At 41.2% G+C, this 21041-nt stretch overlaps 1 protein-coding gene across 1 annotated transcript in view; it reads left to right on the top strand.

Annotated features, from left to right (window-relative positions):
- The window catches only part of LOC146589295 (sodium channel protein type 5 subunit alpha-like), a 213214-nt gene that overhangs the window by 91408 nt on the left and 100765 nt on the right, over positions 1 to 21041 (top strand). The window contains 5 exon segments of the mRNA XM_085316462.1: positions 1998 to 2139; positions 3763 to 3960; positions 7785 to 7967; positions 10346 to 10747; positions 19455 to 19587. Coding sequence (XP_085172588.1) covers positions 1998 to 2139; positions 3763 to 3960; positions 7785 to 7967; positions 10346 to 10747; positions 19455 to 19587 — 1058 coding nt within the window.

Here is a 21041-nt window from a genome sequence, read left to right as displayed (position 1 = left end):
TCTTGTGGGATATACTTACTATTATCTAAATTCTCAGCTGATTTAAACTAACTTGGCTCTACGTAAGCTGACAATGTCACTTATTATATTCATGCTTATATATTACATTTTATTAAACATAAACATTTCTTTTTCATTTTGTTGCTCTTTCTATAGTCCACTGCAAATATGGATATGGCAACATCTTGCAATGCTTCAGCATTCCTTTTTCAGTGTTCAAAGCAGACTTATTTAAAAATTTGTGCTTGACTAATGATATTAGATTAAGCTTCTTAAAGTGTTGTTGAATGTCTGATGTTAGTGGCTGACACTGTAGGAGATTTCTGACTTCCAAACCTCTAGCAATGTATACTCATCTCAACATGCAATCCAGCGTTGGTACCCTGTGCTATAAAGATTTGATCTCTATCAATATATAATTGCTATGTCTTTTGAAAAAGTCCTTGATTTTTATGCTGAGACACACACTGCTTCCTCAGGAATCAATTTCTTTTTGGGTGGCATTTCATTACTATTTCATTATTATTACTTTTCATTATTTATATTACTGCTTTTCAGTTTGATTTACGGCAATATTCTGCTTTACTAGAAAATAGCTGCGGCTGAAACACTCTGGGGGTTATTAGTGGTGGAAAAAGAATTAAAACCTGTATACACTCCACATGACTGTCAAAGTGTCGTTCCAGCTCAAGTGACTGGATATTACTCAGTAATTGGCCTGTCTGAAGACAGTTCCGAAAACCTTGATTCCTCCTCCTGACCGGTGGAGTTTCAAGCTCACCATCTGCCGGAGCAGAGACTATTGCTCTGTTAGCAGCCTCCTCCTTGGGGGTTAGAGGTTGGTTTCTGCCAATGCCTCTGGTCTCTGTCGAAGTATTTTCACAAGCCTCGTTCTTCCCTAGCCATCCCTGACCATCCCGACCTGTGTCAACTAGAATTTGCACCAAGTCTTCTCTATCTGAAGCCTAAGGAGAACAGGAACAGAAACTTCAAGTTCTGCTGAGATCCACTTTCCAGCTGGTTATGCGGTTAGGGTACTGCAGAGCATTCAGGTTTTGGCTATTATTGGATGTCTTAAAATTCTTGCAGGGGATTTCTTRTAATCAGAAAGTGTCTGGTGGTTTGTGCTGTGCAGAAGGTGTGTGGGGTAGATCTTTTGACTAAACATTTATTTTACATGACAGCGGGAGCCAGGCTGTCCCTGCTACCTTATGTTTCATGTGATGATGCAACCRAGTACTTACATGGTATCATAGTTAACAGATTGACTGTAAGGCAGAGTATTCTCTCTCTCTCTCTTTTATTATTATTATTTTTTTTTGAATAGGGATTAGATCATTAGTGGTGAAGAGTCTCACAGTGTAATGAGAATCAGTGCCAGTYGTGCCACCTGCATGCCATTTAATAAGGGAATCTGCAAGACACACAAGAAGAAACATTTCCTGGGAGAAACAGAAAAGATGTCGTGATCCCTGACTACTCTAGTGACTAGGACAAAGGGTTGGGTACCTTAGAGTCGAGATTCAGCCCTTCCGGAGGGTGGATTCATGCCAAGCAGTGAGGGTGTAGGTGGTGCTCAGATGGAACCCGAAAGGCTTGTTCGCCATCACAGTAGTGCCCAGAACTGTCACAGAAGGTACAGAGTTTATRATTTTAATTAGGAATGACTGCTGATATAGTAAAGATATTTAAACRCTAAACCACTGTTTACACCCCTAACTCCTGTCTATTTCAAACACCTGAAATACTAGGCACTTATTTACCATTCCAGTTCAAGCTCATTTTTCAGTTTATCCTTTCAAAGAAAAAATAATATCGCAAAGGTCTTTGGTATTGCGAAGTTAGCATACATCTGTGTGTTTCCTGTGTTTTCACCCAGTGGTAGAATTTACCTATAAGCCTGTAACTGGAAGCGTTCAGTGTGATCCCTTGGAAATCAATTCCTCTGTACTGAAGCCATCTATAATATGCTTCATTTATTGTCTCATATTTTTCAGCACGTGTCCTGAGGGATATATATGCCTGAAGGCTGGGGAAAATCCTGACCATGGTTACACAAGCTTTGACACTTTTGGCTGGGCCTTTCTCTCTCTGTTCCGTCTTATGACCCAGGATTATTGGGAACGTCTTTATCAACAGGTATGAWTTTTTTTCTGTAAATTTTTAAARTATAAAATAAACGCACCTCCTGTTACAGTTAAATATCCAATAATTAGAAAAAGAAAAAARAAATAGTCATTAGATGAACTGTCCACTKTGTTCTAGGCAAGAACCATCAATTGCTACAATTAATTTCTTAGGAGTGATGATACCAGAAGACATTAAATGTATATATGGAGAGGAAGGGGAAAACTAGTACTTAGAGAAAGAAGCTTTGAATGAGCAATYTACCTGAATCTGAGTGAAGTTTGCCACTTAATAAAGATCATGGCATCAACACTTAATGATTGTTCGGTGGCTGGTGTGACATGAACTAGTCTTTGGTGTCCAACTTGAAAGAAAAGACTAGAAAAGCTCCTGCGTACTTGGCATATCTCTTCTTGCAAGACGTGACAACGAACACGAATTCACTGGACAACGAGACCACCTTTCRGTTCTCCCTACGGCAAATTTTTCACCAGGGAGGCCTAACAGCAAGGGGCATCATTGGAGTCAGACTTAATTTACAGTCCTGTGTGCAAGGTTGTCTGKTAGTAAATACTCATTTTAACATACATTTGTTGAAATCTATATGAACTTAGAGAAACTGCATGTAAGTATTTGGCACCAACTTACATGCTCTGTCCATGAAGCCACTGAGGATTTACTTTGGCATCTCAAAAATGCCAAAATTGAAAGACACTCTTAAGGAGATCAGGGGAGCTAGTATCGCCAGATACTACTCTGAAGGTACTGATGTAGATGTAGATAGAGATCTTTGAAGATGGGATTTCGGCTTCACATGTTATACAATTCTATTTCAAGAAAACATGAAACAGAATTAAATCATTTTTTTTAAAATAATTTTGTAATCATTTCCTTGGTACAGAACTTATGTACAGCTCAGGAAGGTGGGAACTGTCACGGCAAATAACCTCAAGCCTTTTTGTTATTTGACTGTATGATTGCAGACAGTGGTTTCTATCACTAGCACCAGGTCCTTAACCATGGGAGATATCCATAACAAGCTCAACCTGTTACCCTGAATTCTATTTATGCCCATAAATTTGGTGGAGAACCAGGCAACATAGTCAATGGAGCCATGGTTCTTTACCCAAAAGTAGATGTCTAAAATAGTCACATGAATTATACCCTGAAAGTATCTGTTTTGTCCCACTGCTTGTAAAGGGACCTAGACTGTAGACAACTAAAGGGAAACAAGAAGAATCCTATTTGGAAAGTCTCTATGCACAGGACAAAAATAGATTGAGCTATGTGAGGGGAAGCTTTCACTGCAGCTGRTTGTAAGATTATCTACTCTCAAAGAAATCCAGCAAAGGTGTTTGGCAAGGGGGGAAAAAATCCTTGCATTTTACTGCAAGGCACATAGAATTTTTTGACTGTAGCATAAAAATTTCTTTATGAGAAGGTTATTTCCTTGTATATAGTTTTCATTTGTCCTGRAAGGGTTTCTGTTTGGGCTATTAACAATGGCAGAATGAAATAATACTGTAAATCTAAGTTACTAAAAACATTTTATGAAAGTTGTATCTTTGTTTGCTTGTTTGTTTGTTTGAAAAGCATTGTAAGCAAGTATTAGCCATTTAATTTTTGTGTTTACAGACTCTCAGATCTGCTGGGAAGATCTACATGCTCTTTTTTATGCTGGTCATTTTCCTGGGCTCATTTTATTTGATCAACCTGATTCTGGCTGTTGTAGCCATGGCTTACGAAGAGCAGAACCAAGCCACTATTGCTGAAACAGAGGAGAAGGAAAGGAAGTTTCGGGAAGCCATGGAGATGTTAAAGAAGGAGCAGGAGGTCTGTAAGCTATGACATGATTAGCCTTGGCTAACTTGAACAGTCAGTACCTTGAGATTCACAGTCTCGTTATTTTACATTTGTATGATCGCTGAAATAAGAGTTTGTTTGAAAACGGCTTAATGTTTATCGTCCAGGACAGAGTTATTACAATCTTCTCGGAAAGAAAAATGATGGCTCTTCCTGCTAGAATTGTGGCCGTTTAGGCTTTACATATCCACAGCTGTGCCGTTTTAGCTGCACTAGCCCATACCAGCAGAGGAAGTTACACTGACTGACAGAAAAGATATTTTTATGATGATATAAAGTACATAACTAACAAACGCAAATGCATTTGAGCACAGACCAGCGATTTTGGTAGCTCTGCTATAGCTCTAACTGAATGTTCTTCCTTCGGCGCTTTAGTTCATGCTCATTTCTGTGCTGTATCATTCAAACAGCCATTAACACCCAAATGCCTGATAAAGAAGATAAAGGTGGAGGGTGACCACTTTAAAACATACATATCTTTACACCTGAACACATGAGCAGGCAGATTTTGAGAATAAGCTTTGTACTTTACGCAAAAGATATGGGCTTAACGTCACGTCGTACGTTTGAGCAAAACAGGGAGGCCGAAGCATGGCGGTAGCAATATAATCTTAATAGCACTAGTTAATTTGCTTGTGGTTTGTGTGGGGTAAAAAGTCTTTATTAACCAACTGAAGAGAACGTTTTAGGTGCTGTGAACAGGAAGACAATAAGAAAATTAGTCTGAAATAACATGTAGCGCAGTAGTTTAGAGAAATAAATCCTTGATACACAATATAAACTAATATACATAATTTTCTTTTAGGTACGTATGGCTTCAGGGCCTAATCCAAAGCCCATTTAAATCCTTGGAAAGAAAGCAGAAAATACCATTTATCCTTGATAAAGTGTTAGTAGAGGCTTATGCATCAACTAAGTCCTTTTAAAGAACTACTTTGATCGTTTAAAGTAATAGGTAGATGCAATTTAGTCCATATATAGGCACTTTGAACAGAATAACTTTCTKCCATAACCTTAGGGAGTAAACTGAGCTCCAACTCATACCTATTTTATACAAATTTTCATGTGTTTTGTCTCCAGCAGAGCTCTTCCTAATAACAGTCAACTCTGGTAGCCCCAGCTATAATTAAAGATTTTTAAGAATTTCCTTTTGAAGACTTTGATTTCAGTTAAGCCTGCATGTATGTACATGGAAAAGGAACATTAAGCCCTGAAAGTCAGAATGTGCCAAAATGAAGACTGCTCATGCAAACCTAATTTGTTCGTTTTATGTATATACTTTATAGCATAGTCTTTTCTCACATCATGTCTAATTTTTCCTGTGACCTACACAGTACAGAGGGTGGACGGTGCCTGAGTCAAGAGCAGCTCTTCGCTTTCTCATCATTTGCTGTGTAGCCTTAGGCCTACTCAAGCATGCTGTTCCTTATTCAGGCATTTTGTTCAAAGCCTGCTTCAAAGACAAAATGACTAACATCTTCAGAGGCTTTTTTTTTAGTGGCTCTTGTCATCACATAAACTCTGTGTACTTCAAAAACATTCATGTGTATTTGCAATTCTCTTGCAGTATTATCCCAATTTTATGGAGAGGAAATTTAGCAAAAGATRGATTAAAGTCAAATATATCCACTGATTTTGGGGCGTCCGAGATGCCTAAGTACTGTCACCTGTCACTTTGTATCTACAAGATACAGTTCACCATGACTTCATGTAAAGCTCAGTAATTCCGCAAATCAAGTCCCTTTCTCTGCTCGGGTGTTTCCTTGGAGCTAACACACTGGATTGGGGGGCAGGTTTAGCTCGGTTGGTTAGAGCATGGTGCTGCTAATGCCAAGGTCAYGGGTTCAATCCCCGTATGGGCTATGCTGAAGGTTGGACTAGATGAACTCCAGAGGTCCCTTCCAACCTTACCACCCTATGATCTCCTATGATCAGGCATGCAGTGCCTGAGAGGCAGGAGACTGTCCACTATGGTCATGGGAACCAAARCAACAAGTGTAGATAGACTCCACGCCCTGAGAAACTATTAGACTATTTTTTTTCCAACAACTAAAGAAGGCATCTACGGTAGAAACATTTCAACCCAAACAGTAGGGAAGAAAATACTAAGAAACTGAAAATTAGCTTAATTAGCAATGAGACTACAACAGGCCAAATAGCACAACCTACAATATTTTCTAGATAAAAAAAATATGATGGTAGTCAGAAAGAAAAACCGAAATTTATTTGATCAGCTTTTAAATTGTGCAGTACAAAGGGAGCACAAATATAATTGATAGGCCTACTTGGAGACTATCAGTCAATTCGTACAATTGGTCTAATACATTTCTAAACCAGAACTTAACACTAAAAGACTAGCTGAATCTTTACAAGGAGAAAACACTTCAGTATAGCAATTAAATCAGTTGACTCAAAAAAAGAGCAATAGCCTAGACCAGCGTCTGAACCCTCCTTCTAAACCTCCTTCTGAACCATCTACTCTAAGTAGCTTGCTCATGAAAGGTATATCACACAAGAATTAAGTTTTGCTGCTCTCTCAGCTTGATAGAGCTACCACTACTCCTTGAAATACCTGATTGATTCTTTACACGACTGTTAAGTGCCTTCACTTCCCTGATGCCTGTGGGAGGAAGGGAGTATTTTGTTGTGGAGAGCTGATTGCCTGTTTGACTCTAGTGGCTTACAGACAATAGCACTGAGGATTCATAAGTTTCTCCTGTTCTTGGGAACCTAGAGAGATTATATATAATTCACTCATTTTATGTATTCTGGTTTAGGGCTCTGCAAATGGGCCTATCTCCAGGTTTGAGGTGTTGATACTGCTGAGGCAGTGGCTTCTCCAAATCTGACCTCATACTTTGTGCTCAGAGCTAGCTTGATCGAGGAGCCCTCACCTTCCTCCCACCCATAGCCCGAACAGGCATCCAGCACGCTAGCGTGGGCTGCGGCTTCCTCTCTGAATATATCAGTTCCTCCTTTTGGCTATTCATTTGTTTTCAAGCCTCTTGCGTTGTGTGCCCAGGCTTTTGAATTTGGCTTCTGCTGGGTTTCCGGCAGATTGTCCGTTACCAGTGAGTTCCTGCAGTGATTCCGTAAGATTGCCAGCAGGGCAATAAAGCACATGGGTAGCAAACTCCACCTTGTCTCCGGTTAAGCCTATTGGATCTCAGATTATAGCTGTCAGTGCTGCTGCTTGGGGTAAGGGTTTACAAAAAAAAGTGTCAGCTAAACTGCCTGCAGTTACTAGTACCCCTCTGTGGCAGGAGAGGAAAACTCAAGGGACTGAAATTCCAGGGAAGGTTAATCTTGTCGTTCTCCAAGTCAAGATCTTTCTAACTGAAAGCATAAGTGTTATTCCGTGGAGTATCTATGCAGTGCCCACGTGCAGATGTGTACACACAGGCTGTTCCTCTACTGAAATGTAGGAAGACCTTGTCCTTGAGTTCTACATAAATMAGACTTTATATGGCCATTCCTAATGCTCCATCAGAGGTCTGGAGTAGATCTGAATAGCAGCACGACCTGCATGTGTGTGTTTATACTAGGAATTTGGCTTGCTTGAACTTACCGTATATTCTCCTCATGGTTAAGTGGAAAGGTTAGAAACATTAGGAGAAGCTCCAGCCACGTGAGATAATTTTATGATAAATGACCGCTCTAGAATTTTTCATGTGGCTCCTATACAACCTAAAACTTATCATGAAAATAATTACTGAATAGAATAATCATTAATTCTCATTGGCATCCTAAACCCAAATGATACAACTTGCACCTTCTACCATCTTTTCTTTTAGGCACTAGCTGCTAAAGGTATTGATTCAATGTCTCTTAGCTCATTGGAAATGTCACCTTTAACATCAAAAAATGCTAAAGAAAGAAGAAATAGGCGAAAGAAAAAGAAGTCTTTAGGAGCAGAAGAGTATGGGGAAGACCAAAGGAATCCCAGGTCTGAATAYGATGATGGTCAGAGGAGAATGGTAAGCCATGGTCTGAAATGTCACTTATTTCACRGTGTACTTTGCTGAATAGGCCGGACTCTGAATAAGCAATTAAAGCTGAAACTTAAAGATAGAAAGAAGAATCGGATATTTGACRCTATGGCTGACTCGCAAACATTCTGTGTTAGAAGGAAACATATCAGCACTTTATTTTCAAAATGAATTAAAAATGCCCATTCAACATTCTTATGAATCTGTTTTGATTTTTTTTTTTATCTTTTTCACCTTAAGATTACCCACAACCTGATTTATTTTCTTATTCTAATTTCATTCATCTGGTTATACCTATCCTATCCCTACCAGAGCTAAAATATTCTTAGAAGAAACATGCAAAGCTTAATAAGAGAAGAGAGGAGGAGAAAGGAGGAAGCTTGTCTCTAAGGGCATTTTTAATGATCTACAAAGAGGGTATTAACATTTTTCTATTCCTTTGCTAGTTGCCTTCAAGTCAAAACTTTGTGGCACTTGTTTCTACCTTATATTTCAGGAAAAAAAATGGAGTGAGGCTGTTGTTAAATAGGGGTTTAAATAAATATTATTGACATGCATGAGTATGAATCTGCACATACTGTGTATATCAAATGATCGTAAATAGCTTCAGATAATTTGTAAAGACAAATTGTCTTATATGCTTAACTGAGGGCAAAGTTTAAATCAGTTTATTTGTTTTTTTTGAATAGCCATGTAATGGGCTAAGTCTTTTAATATTTAGTTGTCAGTGAATTTAGGGATAGTTGGCAGCCATAAAAAGCTCAGAGAAAACATGCAAGTGATGTAAGTAAATGTGACTAATTAATGACTCCTAGCTCACAAAATTTACGTAGAGCTGGATTTCTGTAAATGACATGCATTTTTTATATGTTTTTTAATAGGTTTTGTTGTTGTTGCATTGGGTGACTGGGTTGCATTATTCATTACACCTTTGTTAAAGCTAGAACTGCTCTTTAGCTTCATTCTGGATAGGTCTTAAGGCACCACATACCAGAATGAGCATAGATTGGAGCTAAGCATTGCTAGTTTGTTTCTTAGATTAATATTTCTTGTTTTCACTTTTTGCCCCTGGATGTCRTATGCATGAGAGACACGGGAGACACATTTCAAAGCTTATAGTAAATCTTCTTTGTAAGGCTGTGTCTGGCATGGTTGGAGGGAGTGAGGCTGAGTCATCATTCAGATGCAATCTGAGCAGCTGTAAGTGTGTTGCCATCAGGAATCAGTCTCAATGACTGTGTCATGGAAACCCAGGCATGGATTTTTGACCAGTTGAAATTTGGTAGCAATCCAAATGAGTTGTTTTTAGTTAGAATAGACCTGTTTTTTTTACTCCTCGTTGTACCAGTGTCATGAAATAGTATTATTACAAAATTTAGTGATGTAAAGTGCAGTGCAAAATGAAATCAGGCTCGTTTGGTTTGTGGATACTGTGAAGATCTGACCTCTCTTCATATATACCTGGCTCATCAAAAAGTTCTGGGCAAGCTGAAAATTTGATACAGGCCATAAAATCAAAAGTATGTTCTGCCTAAATGCTCTTATTCCATAAATTTCCTCTTCACAGCTATGAGAGAAGGGGATGGACTTGAATTCTTTATGCATTTTCTGAACATCCTTTTACTTTGTGTAGGTGTACTTTGTGCTTGGCTACATCTTGCTGATGCTCCATCAGAATTGCACTCTTACATCCACATCAGAGTGGATCTTCAAGGCTAATATTAGGTGTAAGGGAGACTGCTGTGTCTAGGTTACCTACCCTTAAATCAGATATTTGCATTGGGATAATCAATCTACAAGTTAATAAATCATATCCCTCTTCTTGCTCTTCTTTTTTTTTTTCCTTTATCACCTTCTTCCGTCGTGTTCTGCTTCTTCTTCTTCCCTCTTCTTCTCATTTTCCCTGCAATTCATTTCCTGCCCTATTTCTTTATCTCTTGTTCTCCCACTGCAATGTTCCTTCCCTAGCTGTTATGAAGATATCTGATAATACAGCAMACTGGAGCTGGATCCCTTTCCCTGCTCCTGTCTTCTACTCCTTATGCTGCCTTCCCACATCCTTTGACACTTATCAGATGGGGAGTAGAAGCAAAGGAAGTATCATTCTACAAGGCGAATGCCACCTTGACCCCTCCCATTTCAGTACATCTTTAACTGTCATGTATTGGACAAATACCTTACGGCTAGGAATAATTATTCAACCTTTGCAAASTTAAGAGGTTGACTACATGTAATTAAAACTTTCTCTCTGAAACACTTKGTTTAAAATGGATCTTACTACTTCCTCCCCAGACCTTCCTCGTTCCTGAAAACATGTTGCAAAATGTTGTTTCTCTTTCCCCTTTTTCCTTTCTGGGGGTTTCTAGACTCTCCTTGGCATTAGTTATGGTCCCAGTGCAAACTTGGTGAAGCGCAGAACCAGCCACGGAAGCATATTCAGTTTCCGACTCCGTGGCAGAGACACTGGCTCCGAAACAGATTTTGCCGATGATGAGATCAGCACTGCTGGGGAAAATGAAAGCCACCGAGGCTCTCTCTTAATTCCAAGATCTGGGAGGCGTCCAAGCGTGCAAAGTCAAGTGAGCCATAGTTCTCACCCTACTACTCCCAACTGCACCCAGACGGGCAAAAGGAACAGCTCAGTGGATTGCAATGGTGTGGTTTCCCTGATAGGAGGAGGCTCCGGGGCACTCAATCCAGACCCTACTTCTCCTGCAGGGTTACTGCTCCCCCCAGTTATTATGGAAAAAGCTGGGACAGGCGACCTGGTGAGTACTTTATAACTTTTGTATGTGATTCACACTCTTGTTTCCTTCTAAATGTTATTGGAGTTTGCTGTAATTTATTTACACAATACATAATTTATGGTAGAAACCCAAACCCACCATCCTCAACAGGGTGAGAAGACAATGGGCTAACTCCTRCAATAACTGGTGTTTAGTGCAGCATGAGACAAGTTCATGACCTCTRGTGAGACTTACTCTTCAGAATTGGCTGGAGACAAATCTTGGGTTTTGAATAAATTTTCTTTTCCTTTCTGGTAGGGACATTTTAAAGGTGGTTCCTTTTAACATTTGAATATCTGACTTTGTCCGGTGTCTAAAAAATGATGTTTTTATAATTATTCAGTGTGAGTCTTTCAGTCTCAAGATTGCCTTTCTCCCACGGCTTTCTACTTGTTTGCATCTCACTTTTGGTGTTCTGTATAGCTGCTTGAGGAGGGCAATTCTTACAGCCCAAAAGTAGTTCCCAGAAGAGTTTAGCATCCAGTTCAAATAAAGCTCAGAACAAACAAGCAAATGATCAACAGCCTTCAAGCCTTTTTCATATTTCCAAGATCTTTGTTTTAAAGCACCACCACTGTAAAAATACTCAGTAGGGCCATAAATAAAAATATTACAGCTGATACCATTAGGACCTGATTGTGAACTCGTTTGGAAAATCATGAGTTGCCATTTCGGAAATAACTGCTCTACAGGCAGGGCAATATGGACAAGCCATGCCTTTCTGTGTCCTACACCCACTCCTTTTGATACAGTCGGAACTGGTCTCAGTAAAGGCAAACTTCTGAAGCTCATCACCCCTCAACAGTCTTCAAAGCAATGGAGATCTAGTCACTTTGGTTAATGGGCAGCAYTTATTTCATCTCAGAGTAGAGATCTAAAATAGGTCAGATAAAATTGTCTTCCCAAAAGTCGATTTGTATTTCTGCTCTTTACCTACAAGAGGAGTCCAGGGTCATTAACTCAGCCRCAGATATCTCTATTGCATACGTCTAAAGTTAGGCGAGGTGCAACCCACTCAGAGTGACTACATGCCAACAACAGGTTACATCAGGGCAAGGGAAAAAAGCAAATGAGATTCTAATTTGTATTAGGCAAGATATTTCCTGAAGAGAAAGGCAAGTGAGATGGATCCCAGCCGTGGTGTCAAATTATCAGTAAATTGAGAAGTAGCTTTTTCTCTAAAGCCAGTCAACCTCTTCCCTTTCAAGCTTTGTATTGAATCTTTTTCCTCACTTATCTGGGCATTCCCTGTAGTCCTGCAAGCAGTCACACGCTGTAAATTCAAGGAGAGACAACTCTTTATGTAAGAAGCTATGGGGGTATGAGAATGCTGTTTTGTTGACTATTTTCAGGCTGTAGCTGCTTTTTCAGATATTCACACCTTTGTTTATTTAGCACTTTGGTACATTCATTTTTACTCTCTTCAGACAAGGAAGACCAGCCTTGGGAGCTGTCTCTAGACAGCTGAGCAACAGAAACACCATTTGTAGGCAGCAGACTCTTCCTGGACTTACCTTGGCATGAAACAGGTTGCAAGTTAGAGCAACTATGGAAGAAGGAGTTGGTATATTTCTTAAAAGATAAAAATTTGAGCCAAATGCGAAAGGCTTTGGTAGATGAGCAGTGGATGTCCCCTTTTCTCTGTAAGAAAAACAGTTCTGCAGGCTGCTGAGGTTCTCYCAGCTGTCAGAAAGCTCAGCAAACCATGAGAGCACTCAGCCCTTCACAGGAAATATCCTTTGTGTTTTGCAGGATGGGGCCCTGAGGTGACAGGGAGGCTTTGAGCTCTGCAGGCATTCCTTTTTATTTGCCAGCTTCCTGCCTTTTAAAAAATAGACGTTGAAAATTAAATGGCCTGGGTGGGTGAGCTCACTTGGCAGTTCTCTGGTCGTCTAGGAAATAACACCGAAGCACTATAGTAACAGATGCTCATTCAGTGATGCAATGTGAAGGATGTTGTGTCTTCTGCAAAACAGGTTTGGTATCTAATCTATCCAGAAAATGTAAGCTGGAGTTAAAAGCTAATTGGCAAGGAGCCCACTGCTGTACAGACGCATTCTTTAAAGGAACCATAAGCACTGGGCACAAACGTACAGTCTCAGCTGTGGAGCGGATGCAAAAGAAACTCGTAAATCCAACACCTCAGCATGTCTAGAGATAAATCAACATACTCCAAGGCTTACTATTTGATTATTTTTGCTGTTTTCTTGCAAAAAAAATTTTTTAATTAGCTTTGTTCTTTGTTAGCAGTTCTAGCTTCTCTTTATATTCTCCTGATGTGTTTGGGGGAGGCAAAAGAAAGATGTGGCAAGGTGAAATTGAAGTTATCTCATTAACTCCACTGACCCTGCTACTGTTGTTTATGTTATATGARTGTAATCTCATGATGAGAAAGGACTCTGTTGTACTAACTGTTGCATTGTCCCTGAAGAAAAAATGAAAGAAACTGTCCTTTCCATGAAGGGATATCAATTTAATATGCATCAAGCCTAATGCATCCTGAACTGAATCTTCTGGAGGCATAAGTGTAGCTCCACTGATAGTACCACGATGTCTGAGGTGATGGAGCCGACAGAGCACGTTTTAGAGCATCAGCTTTTGAAGAGACGCTTGTTCATGTYCTTCTGTGGTGCTCAGCTTTGCCCGATAGGCTTAAAACAGATCTATCTGGTTGATACTGAGGGGAGAGATCAGTGAATTCTGAGTTTTGAAAAGGCTTGGAAAAGCCCTTTCGATTTCAAAGGCAGAGAAAYATGGTCAGATCAAACAAGATCTGACTATCTCTGTTTTTGAGCTTCCAACCTGTGGCACCTAAGCAGACCATAGTTTCAGCAGATGATTTGAAACTGGGCTGTCTTAGGGTTTCTGAGGGAAAGCATGAAAAACTGCTAGAAACATTTGCAGATTTGGCCTGTACAGTTTTAGCAACATTTAGCCTGAAGATTTAACCCCAGACTAAGCAGCTAGGACCACGATGAACTACTTTCATGCCTTTGTGTATATTCAGCTGCCACCCACAGCCTGTTTTTCTGCGGGAATGGCCATGGGTGGCAGCTGYACTAACATGAAAGCATCAGCATGGCCCGTGCTCCCTCTAGGAAGAGGGAGCACAGCAGCAGATTATCTAACTATTCAGCTGGTGGCTTATGTAAGTGATCTTCCARTATGTGGATGGAGAAGAGCACATAAGCTAAAAAAGCCAGTCTCAAACCCTCTTCGTTTCGTGATGGCCCTGGCTGCTTGGTATAGATGGTTGTGAGGCTGCTTCCTTGAGAAACCAGGTGTATTTAYGCTGTGTGTCTCTTGCCCTTAATTCCTAAACACTGCTAGCGAAMCAGGAGGGAATTGAAACAGCCTCAGTGGAAGGTGCTTAGACCCCTTAGTCTTGTCAGCTGGCATAGTCTTAACAGTTGGCAAACTCGCCGTTCGCAGACGGTGCTGGCTGTGCAGAAGGGCATCCATCCACCAGGCAGCCTTCTGCCGGTGCCGAAGCAGTCCTGCTCACCTGAGAAGGTGCCAGGTGCCAAGTTACCAGGGACTTAAACGCGCAGCCCGAGTAAGAGGAAGGTGAATGCTTCGGGGCCAGGTGTCTCCTTACACTTTGCTACACCTGCAGGTATTCTGTGCCACACAGGGCACCTGCAAGGCTGAGGGAGGGAAGGCAGRCTTCTTGGGCAGCTACCAAGAAGTGGCACATGTCCACACATTATATAAGCAAATTCAAGGCATGCTGCAAACCAAGGTTTCAGTGCATTCACGTAATATTTATTTGTAGTTATGTATTGCTTTGTTGTGTCTTGGTGTTTCTTAGTTATTTAAAAGGTTAAAATATCACCTCCCACACAAGATATTCGTCTGTTTGAACAGAGTTGGATTAAGTTAATGAGCTGTTTTCTGGAGCTCAATTTACCAATGGGATCTGATGAGGATGAGTAAGATATCACTTGTGACTGTCTAGAATTTCTTGAGGGTTAAAAAATATGCATGACCCCATCCTCTCTTAAAGCCAACTGGAGCCCTTTCAATAACTGCAAGGAACTCTCAAGGATCTTAGTTTATCCTGATTTTGCAATTATTTTGGAGATTAGAAGTGACAGAGAGATGGGCATGAGATGGAGGACATGCTAGTCTGGGGACAGTCAGCTGCTTAGCTATGCAGTTGGTTGTCTGGGGACAGTCACCAGCGCTTCGTCTTGCCGAAGAGCCAGCTGCACCAAGAACGTCCCATCTGTCCCAGAAGCAAAGCAGAGCCACTGATTAGATGGCTTTGGGATGGGGCAAAAACAAAGATGGACAGTGGTGGAAGCACTTGAGTAGAAGCAGGAAGGACCAGCAGCACAAAGATGACTGCCCAGATGAACCCCCTGCTTGCCATCAGGGCTGTCCCTGCGGCCGCTTCCCAATCCTAATCCCATGGCAAGTGAGAGCAGCTTGCTGCCTAAATCGTCCTTCATCCAGACATCCATTGGAGGTACCTGGGGCACCTCTCTCACACACCCACAGCCTTTCCTGAATTTCCTCTTGGTCACACTTTTTTTTTTTCCATTTGGAAAAATAGAAAAGCTAGACACTACTAACTTGACTGGAGTGAAAATTGCTGGGGAGTGAGGCATGACTGTRTATCCAAATGCCTAAGGGTTTAGGAGCCTAGGCAAACTTTTAACTCTTCTTTTCCAAAAAGAAAGACCTTGACTTTTGTTCTCACTAAGCATAAAACCATGTTGCTGACTACATTCTAAATTTTTTGTTGACCCTAAAGCTTCCTCRGGGGGAAATTTCTTTTTTCTCCTCCTTGCTTTGCCATGAAACCGGTGAAAAGGGAAGTGTTAGCACTTTCTGTGTTCAGAAAAATGTCAACAAAATAAGTCATCCAAAAATCACCACCAGTAAGTCATATGGGTGAAAGCAGGCTAACCCTCCACTGCTGCCGYGCTGAGCGCTGTCACAGCAGCTACAGTTTCTGTTCATTTGCAGACTTTACCAAGCGCTACCTGCACTAAATCCTTCAGATCTGACACAAATATTACAAGATGCTCCAGTTTGCAGTGCATCTCTTTAAATAACGGAATGTCCACAAAATTAAATGCCTTCTTTATAAGGCTTTGTGCTATTATGGTCATCTGAAATCTCATTAAAAATTTGTGCTAGTACCTTCCTGAATCTATTGTTTAAAATGTGGCCTGTCCACCTCTTTTTATGCTCGAAAAGATTTTTACTGTACAGAGAAAATTAAAGTTGCTCCAGTTCCCAAATGTATTCTTTTAAAATGCTACCATATAGGAGCCCATCTTCACACAACAGTTTTGATGTAATTCAGAATTACGAGCACTCAGAATAAAATAATTCCGCAGTGTTACTGTAAATTTGCATTTACATGCAAATTACTGAACAATGCATTTGTCCCTATAGAATTTAGCTGATCTAAATGAAAAGCGTTTCCAGTCAATCAARTAGCAACACAGAAATAATCTTGTCCTGCTGGAGATGCCTTTATTTAATTCCATTGGGGTTTCTCATCTGGATTCTAAAGAGATTTCCCACGTAACAGTAGGGACTGTTGTTATTTCTGCCTGATTTCTATAGAAATACGAGTACCATGAACCGCTACGACTGTGTGTATTCTCTGCGTGATGATTATAGCCTTTAYGTTGCCTTGTTTATCCGGTTCCTGGAACTGTTCTCTGTCTCAGACTGCAGAAAGTGCCAATTTCTTGTGCATTTCTTAGCTATCCAAAATTATCCACAATACAACACGGGGCGGCTCAGGCGCCGCGTTCTGGCCCGCGGGGTTAAGCCTCSGTGCCCGGGAGCTGAGGGCTTCGGGCCGCGCCGTGCCGTCGCTTGCTTGGCGCTGGGGCCGGCTGCACGTCGTGGCATCCCGGCCCCTGCGGAGCTGGAGGAGGGACGGAGGGACGGAGGCGTGCGCCGGCCGCCGTGCAGAAGTGCCCCTCGGCGCGCGGGGAGGACACGCTGCAGGTGGTTCCTGTGGCTCCTGCAGGACCCCCGAAGTCTTGGCGCCCGCTTCTTGGGAGGAGGATTGGGGATGCTGAGCTGGAAAGAGAAACAAGACGACTTAAAAACCTCGTTGGGTTAGAAATACCATCTCGCACCTAGGGAAGAAGCCAGTTCCGTAGCCATTCATTTTTATGAAAGATGTTGCCGGTTTTGTTTAACTGAGACTTTCACTCATCCTGGTTTAGCTGTGTCCAAAGATAGGGAGAATGAGTCTCAGAATATGGTTTTTGTACAACTTGGTACCTCTGGAGTAAATTCTCTTTTCACCTGTGAACAGAAAGTGTCCTTCAGATAGTAACCCACAACTGGTAACTTTTCCAAAGCACATTACAAGGAATATTCTTCATACATTAATAGGAACATAACATCTCTCTTTGCAGTCAGAAACCTGGGATTTCTGGGCATGAGGCTGTATAAAAGAATTGCTACTGCTGTGTGCTAAGCTTGGGGCCAGAAGAGATAGCAAGATGGTTACAGTTTAAGAAGAGTTAAATATGATTGAGGAATTTGAAATTTGAGATTTTCTYATGCTTTATTCTGCAGAAAGAGGGAACTAGGAAAAGGAATTTTTTTTTAATTTGCCTCTTTTTTCTTGGTTTTATTTTTTAGCCTATTCTTCTTTGAATTTTTTTTTTCTTTTGTAATGATTTCTTTGAGCTGTATGTATTTGCTATGTGCTCCAGACTGGTGCAAATGATTATGCAATTTTGTAAATGCTTTCTTCATTAATAAAACATTTGTTGTTTCTTTGTTTGTTATATCAGACATTTTTGAGGTGAAGGAAATCAAGTGAATCATGCATCTAAAATATCGTTCCCAGTTTCCCCAGCTCTGAAGCCAAGGATAGAGTGATCTCTTGTTACRTTGCGCACAAGTGGAATTATCTTTTAATAGGTTCTGATTACACYTCTGCTTCTGTTATGGTTATGTCAGAAACTCAGTGGACACTGATCCAATTGTTTTAACAACAGAGAATATTTTAGGAAAAAAAGCGCCTTTTTTGAGCATTACTGGTTTTCTGGCTTAGCTAGTGTTTTAAGTGATTGTTTTAAAGTTCTTTACTCTTCTCTGGACTTGCAGTGATAATTTTTTTCACCTGCAGTACTTTGAAGTCACATGAGACCGATATTCCAACTATAATTTTAATTGTCAACCATTGGCGGTGGCCTTGTCTGAGCTGCCATGCAAACCCCTGACAAAAGGATGTCCCCTGCCCTGAAGAGGCAAAAAGGCAGTTCACAGAGCTCCGGTGGTTTTGGTAATCCATTTGTCATTGGACTACCTCTCCTGAAGAGCTGTGTTGGTAGAGAAACGGCCCTAGAGGGATCAGGTGGTCCCTCTAGGTGCATGACCTGACCACAGAGAATGGAGCTGTGAAGCTGCAACAACAGCATGTCGCAGGCTGATGTCCAGAGCCTGATGGACCAGTTAGCATCATCTCAGCGTTAAGGGATGTGTGAAGATCCAAATTTCACCAGGTTCCAGCCTGGCTGTGGAGGAGCAAAAGCAGYTACTCTGACATCTGTATAAACCAGGGATTGTCATCCTTGTAGGGACTTCTCCTTGCACATTTGCCTGAGCTTTATTGCAAGACCCATCAGGATCCATCTGTCTACAGCACGTCTCCAGCATAGTGTCTCAGCCCTCACAGCCTGTGCAGTCCCTCAGGAGCAGGAGAGAGTTGTTCAAACATTTATTTTGGGGGAGCTGAGCATCTTCACCAGGAGCTCTGTAGTGGAAGGTGAAGCTGAACCTGACTTTTCTAGTTCCTCACTTCTCAACTGCTTTTCTTCCTTCCTGGAAGGGAGGAGGAGGAAAGCAAGTAGGATTTGTCTCTGTACGAAGTAGGGGCTCATAATATAATAGAAGTCTTAACATCTTTCTCCTATGAGCTGATAATATTAAATATTAAATACAGTATGTGTCTGCAGCATGTTTTTGGTTGGCTTAAGAACTCCAAGCCCTCAAACAGCATAAAACTGATTTAAAWTTAAATGTTATGTAAAGACAGTTTGGGAATTATGTTGAGAGTTAAGTTTTTGTGATATTCAATTTATTAGTTTTTTTAAGCTTCTCCTTGGAAATGTGAGATAGGTTTGTTTGTTTTTGAGAGAGAGAGAGAGAAAAAAAAAAGCTGAGATTCTCCCTTAATTACAAAGCTTCAGAGTCTGTGACACCAAAGATCACCAGAATGACAGTGCGTTCCAGAGGTCCGGCAGTGCTTCAGACCAAGAGAAGCCATGTGTTGAGGAGTCAATTTGCTTGGTGTGATACCTGAGGCTAGTAATGGAGCCGTTACCCACACCCCTTTTCCCACTTTTGGTAGGATAATTAAACAGTTAACACATTTCAGAAATAAMGGAATAATTAATGTGATTAAGCAGGGCTTCTTTCACAAGCAAAAAGCATGGTAAAGCATCATTGCTGCCTCTGCAGTATCAGAAATGCCCCTTTATTCTCACCTGCATCTTTTCCAGGGCGCAAGGTTTTCAAAATTGCTCTGAGTACTGTTTTCAAAAGCAGCACTGCAGCAGCCTGTGCATGGCTGGGAAATCCATGACTCCTCAGGCGAGAAAAATGGTGCTGAGGCAATTCTGAAAATGCTACCCTGCATCTGCCGTTTGRGTTCTCGCCCTGTTTTTATGCCGCTGACCCAATGCGTTTGTTTAAACAGACTTCTCCCTCTGACGAGGCAAGCAAGAGGCAGCTTCTAATGCCCCACCGCCCGTCGGTGGACCACTCYGACGAGCCGTTTCAGAGGCAGAGGGCAGTGAGCGCTGTCAGCATCATCACCAGYGCCCTGGAAGGTAAGACACGTCTTCTGTTTCTCCATCCAAAGCCAAAAGTGCATGCTAATCAATAGGGGAAAAAGGGATACAAATGACCCCAATATTAGGCCTTTATTGTTTTGCAAGGATGCATTACAGAGAGTTACTGAAATCCCTGTAATACAGGCAGAATAGCGGAAAACAATTTAATCCTTGTGCTACCCAAGCGCTTGCCTAAACCCTGGCCACATAGTCAAGGCTGGATCTTGTAACATTTTGTGTCCTCTTGGTGCTTGACTTACAGAGGTCTAAACAGGCTGCAGCGTGGCGGGGAGGCAGGTGGTTTTGGTTACCGTGCACACACTCACGCAGCACCTCTCCGGAGCTGATGCGGAGCCTGGCGCAGGCAGCTACCGGGCACGTGCAGAACTCCTGGCCCTGGAGGATGAAGGACTCCTCCTTGCAAGCCAGCTGGTTTGGAGAGTGGCTGTTTGCATCCTTCCGTGATATCTAAGGATGCTTAAAGGACCGACTTGTCCATGCGGGTGCTTCTCAGCAGATTTGTCCACTGCCCATTGCTGGCTAGGCTTTTCTGTGCAGRAGGTCTGAATTTCCTTCCCTGTCTCAGCAGGAATTTTCCCTTTCCCTTTTTATGTTTATTRACATTATGGCAGCACTTAGAGATCCTAAATGATATCAGGACACCACTTTTCTAAGCCTTCTACATGCAGTCTGAAAGTCTCTTACAGTGACTTAYGTCTCCTCCATTGTAAATTGAGGCAGTATGGATAAATTGAGRAAAACATCAGTCAAGCAGGCAGCGTGGAGCAAGGGAAATTCTGGATTCTCCTCCAGCCTTATTTTCTCTGTTTTCTTGATGAATAGCAAAAGRCAAAGCAAAACTGAGTGATTTGTCTGGGAGATCTCTCATATAAAGGGACGAGAACCAGCCCTTCTTCCTCGGGTTTTTGCCATCCTCTGTGGTTATATTCCACTGTATTGTGGCCAGAACAGATAAATATGTTTTAAAAAAACAGAGAGAGATGTATTCTTAATAGGTAAATAATCACTGCAACATTTTCCAGTGTTSCATATGATCTGCAAAGGCTTTATTTCCTTTCTCTGGGTTTTGTGACTGATTTGCTTCTTTTAATGTATTAAGAATACCTTGAAGGACTGAGATGAGCTTCTGCTTGTTTACTGAATGGTACTTTCTGTTGGTTTTACTACAGAAATAACAAGCCTGTGAAGTGTAAAGTAGCTCAGAGGATATATATTTTTCACCTTAAATAGAAGAAGGATGTTGTTTAAATCCATATTAAAGGTTTTCTAATGCCAAAACTTTGATTAGTCATTGAAGTTAAGTAGTTGTTCAAAACCAGAAGCAYGAGAGCAACCCAGAATAAAAAATATCACAGGCTTTAGCTATAAGAACAACTGCATGATTGTACCAAAGAGTCTGAAACAGCAAGACTAAAGTTGCAGTTGCTTAA

This window comes from Rhea americana, unplaced genomic scaffold (assembly GCF_003343005.1).
Source record: "Rhea americana isolate MKP2758 unplaced genomic scaffold, rheAme1 scaffold_47, whole genome shotgun sequence".
Classification (NCBI taxonomy): Eukaryota; Metazoa; Chordata; class Aves; order Rheiformes; family Rheidae; genus Rhea; species Rhea americana.
The sequence above is the reverse complement of the archived record's forward strand: the minus strand, read 5'-3'. Positions and strand labels throughout refer to the sequence as shown.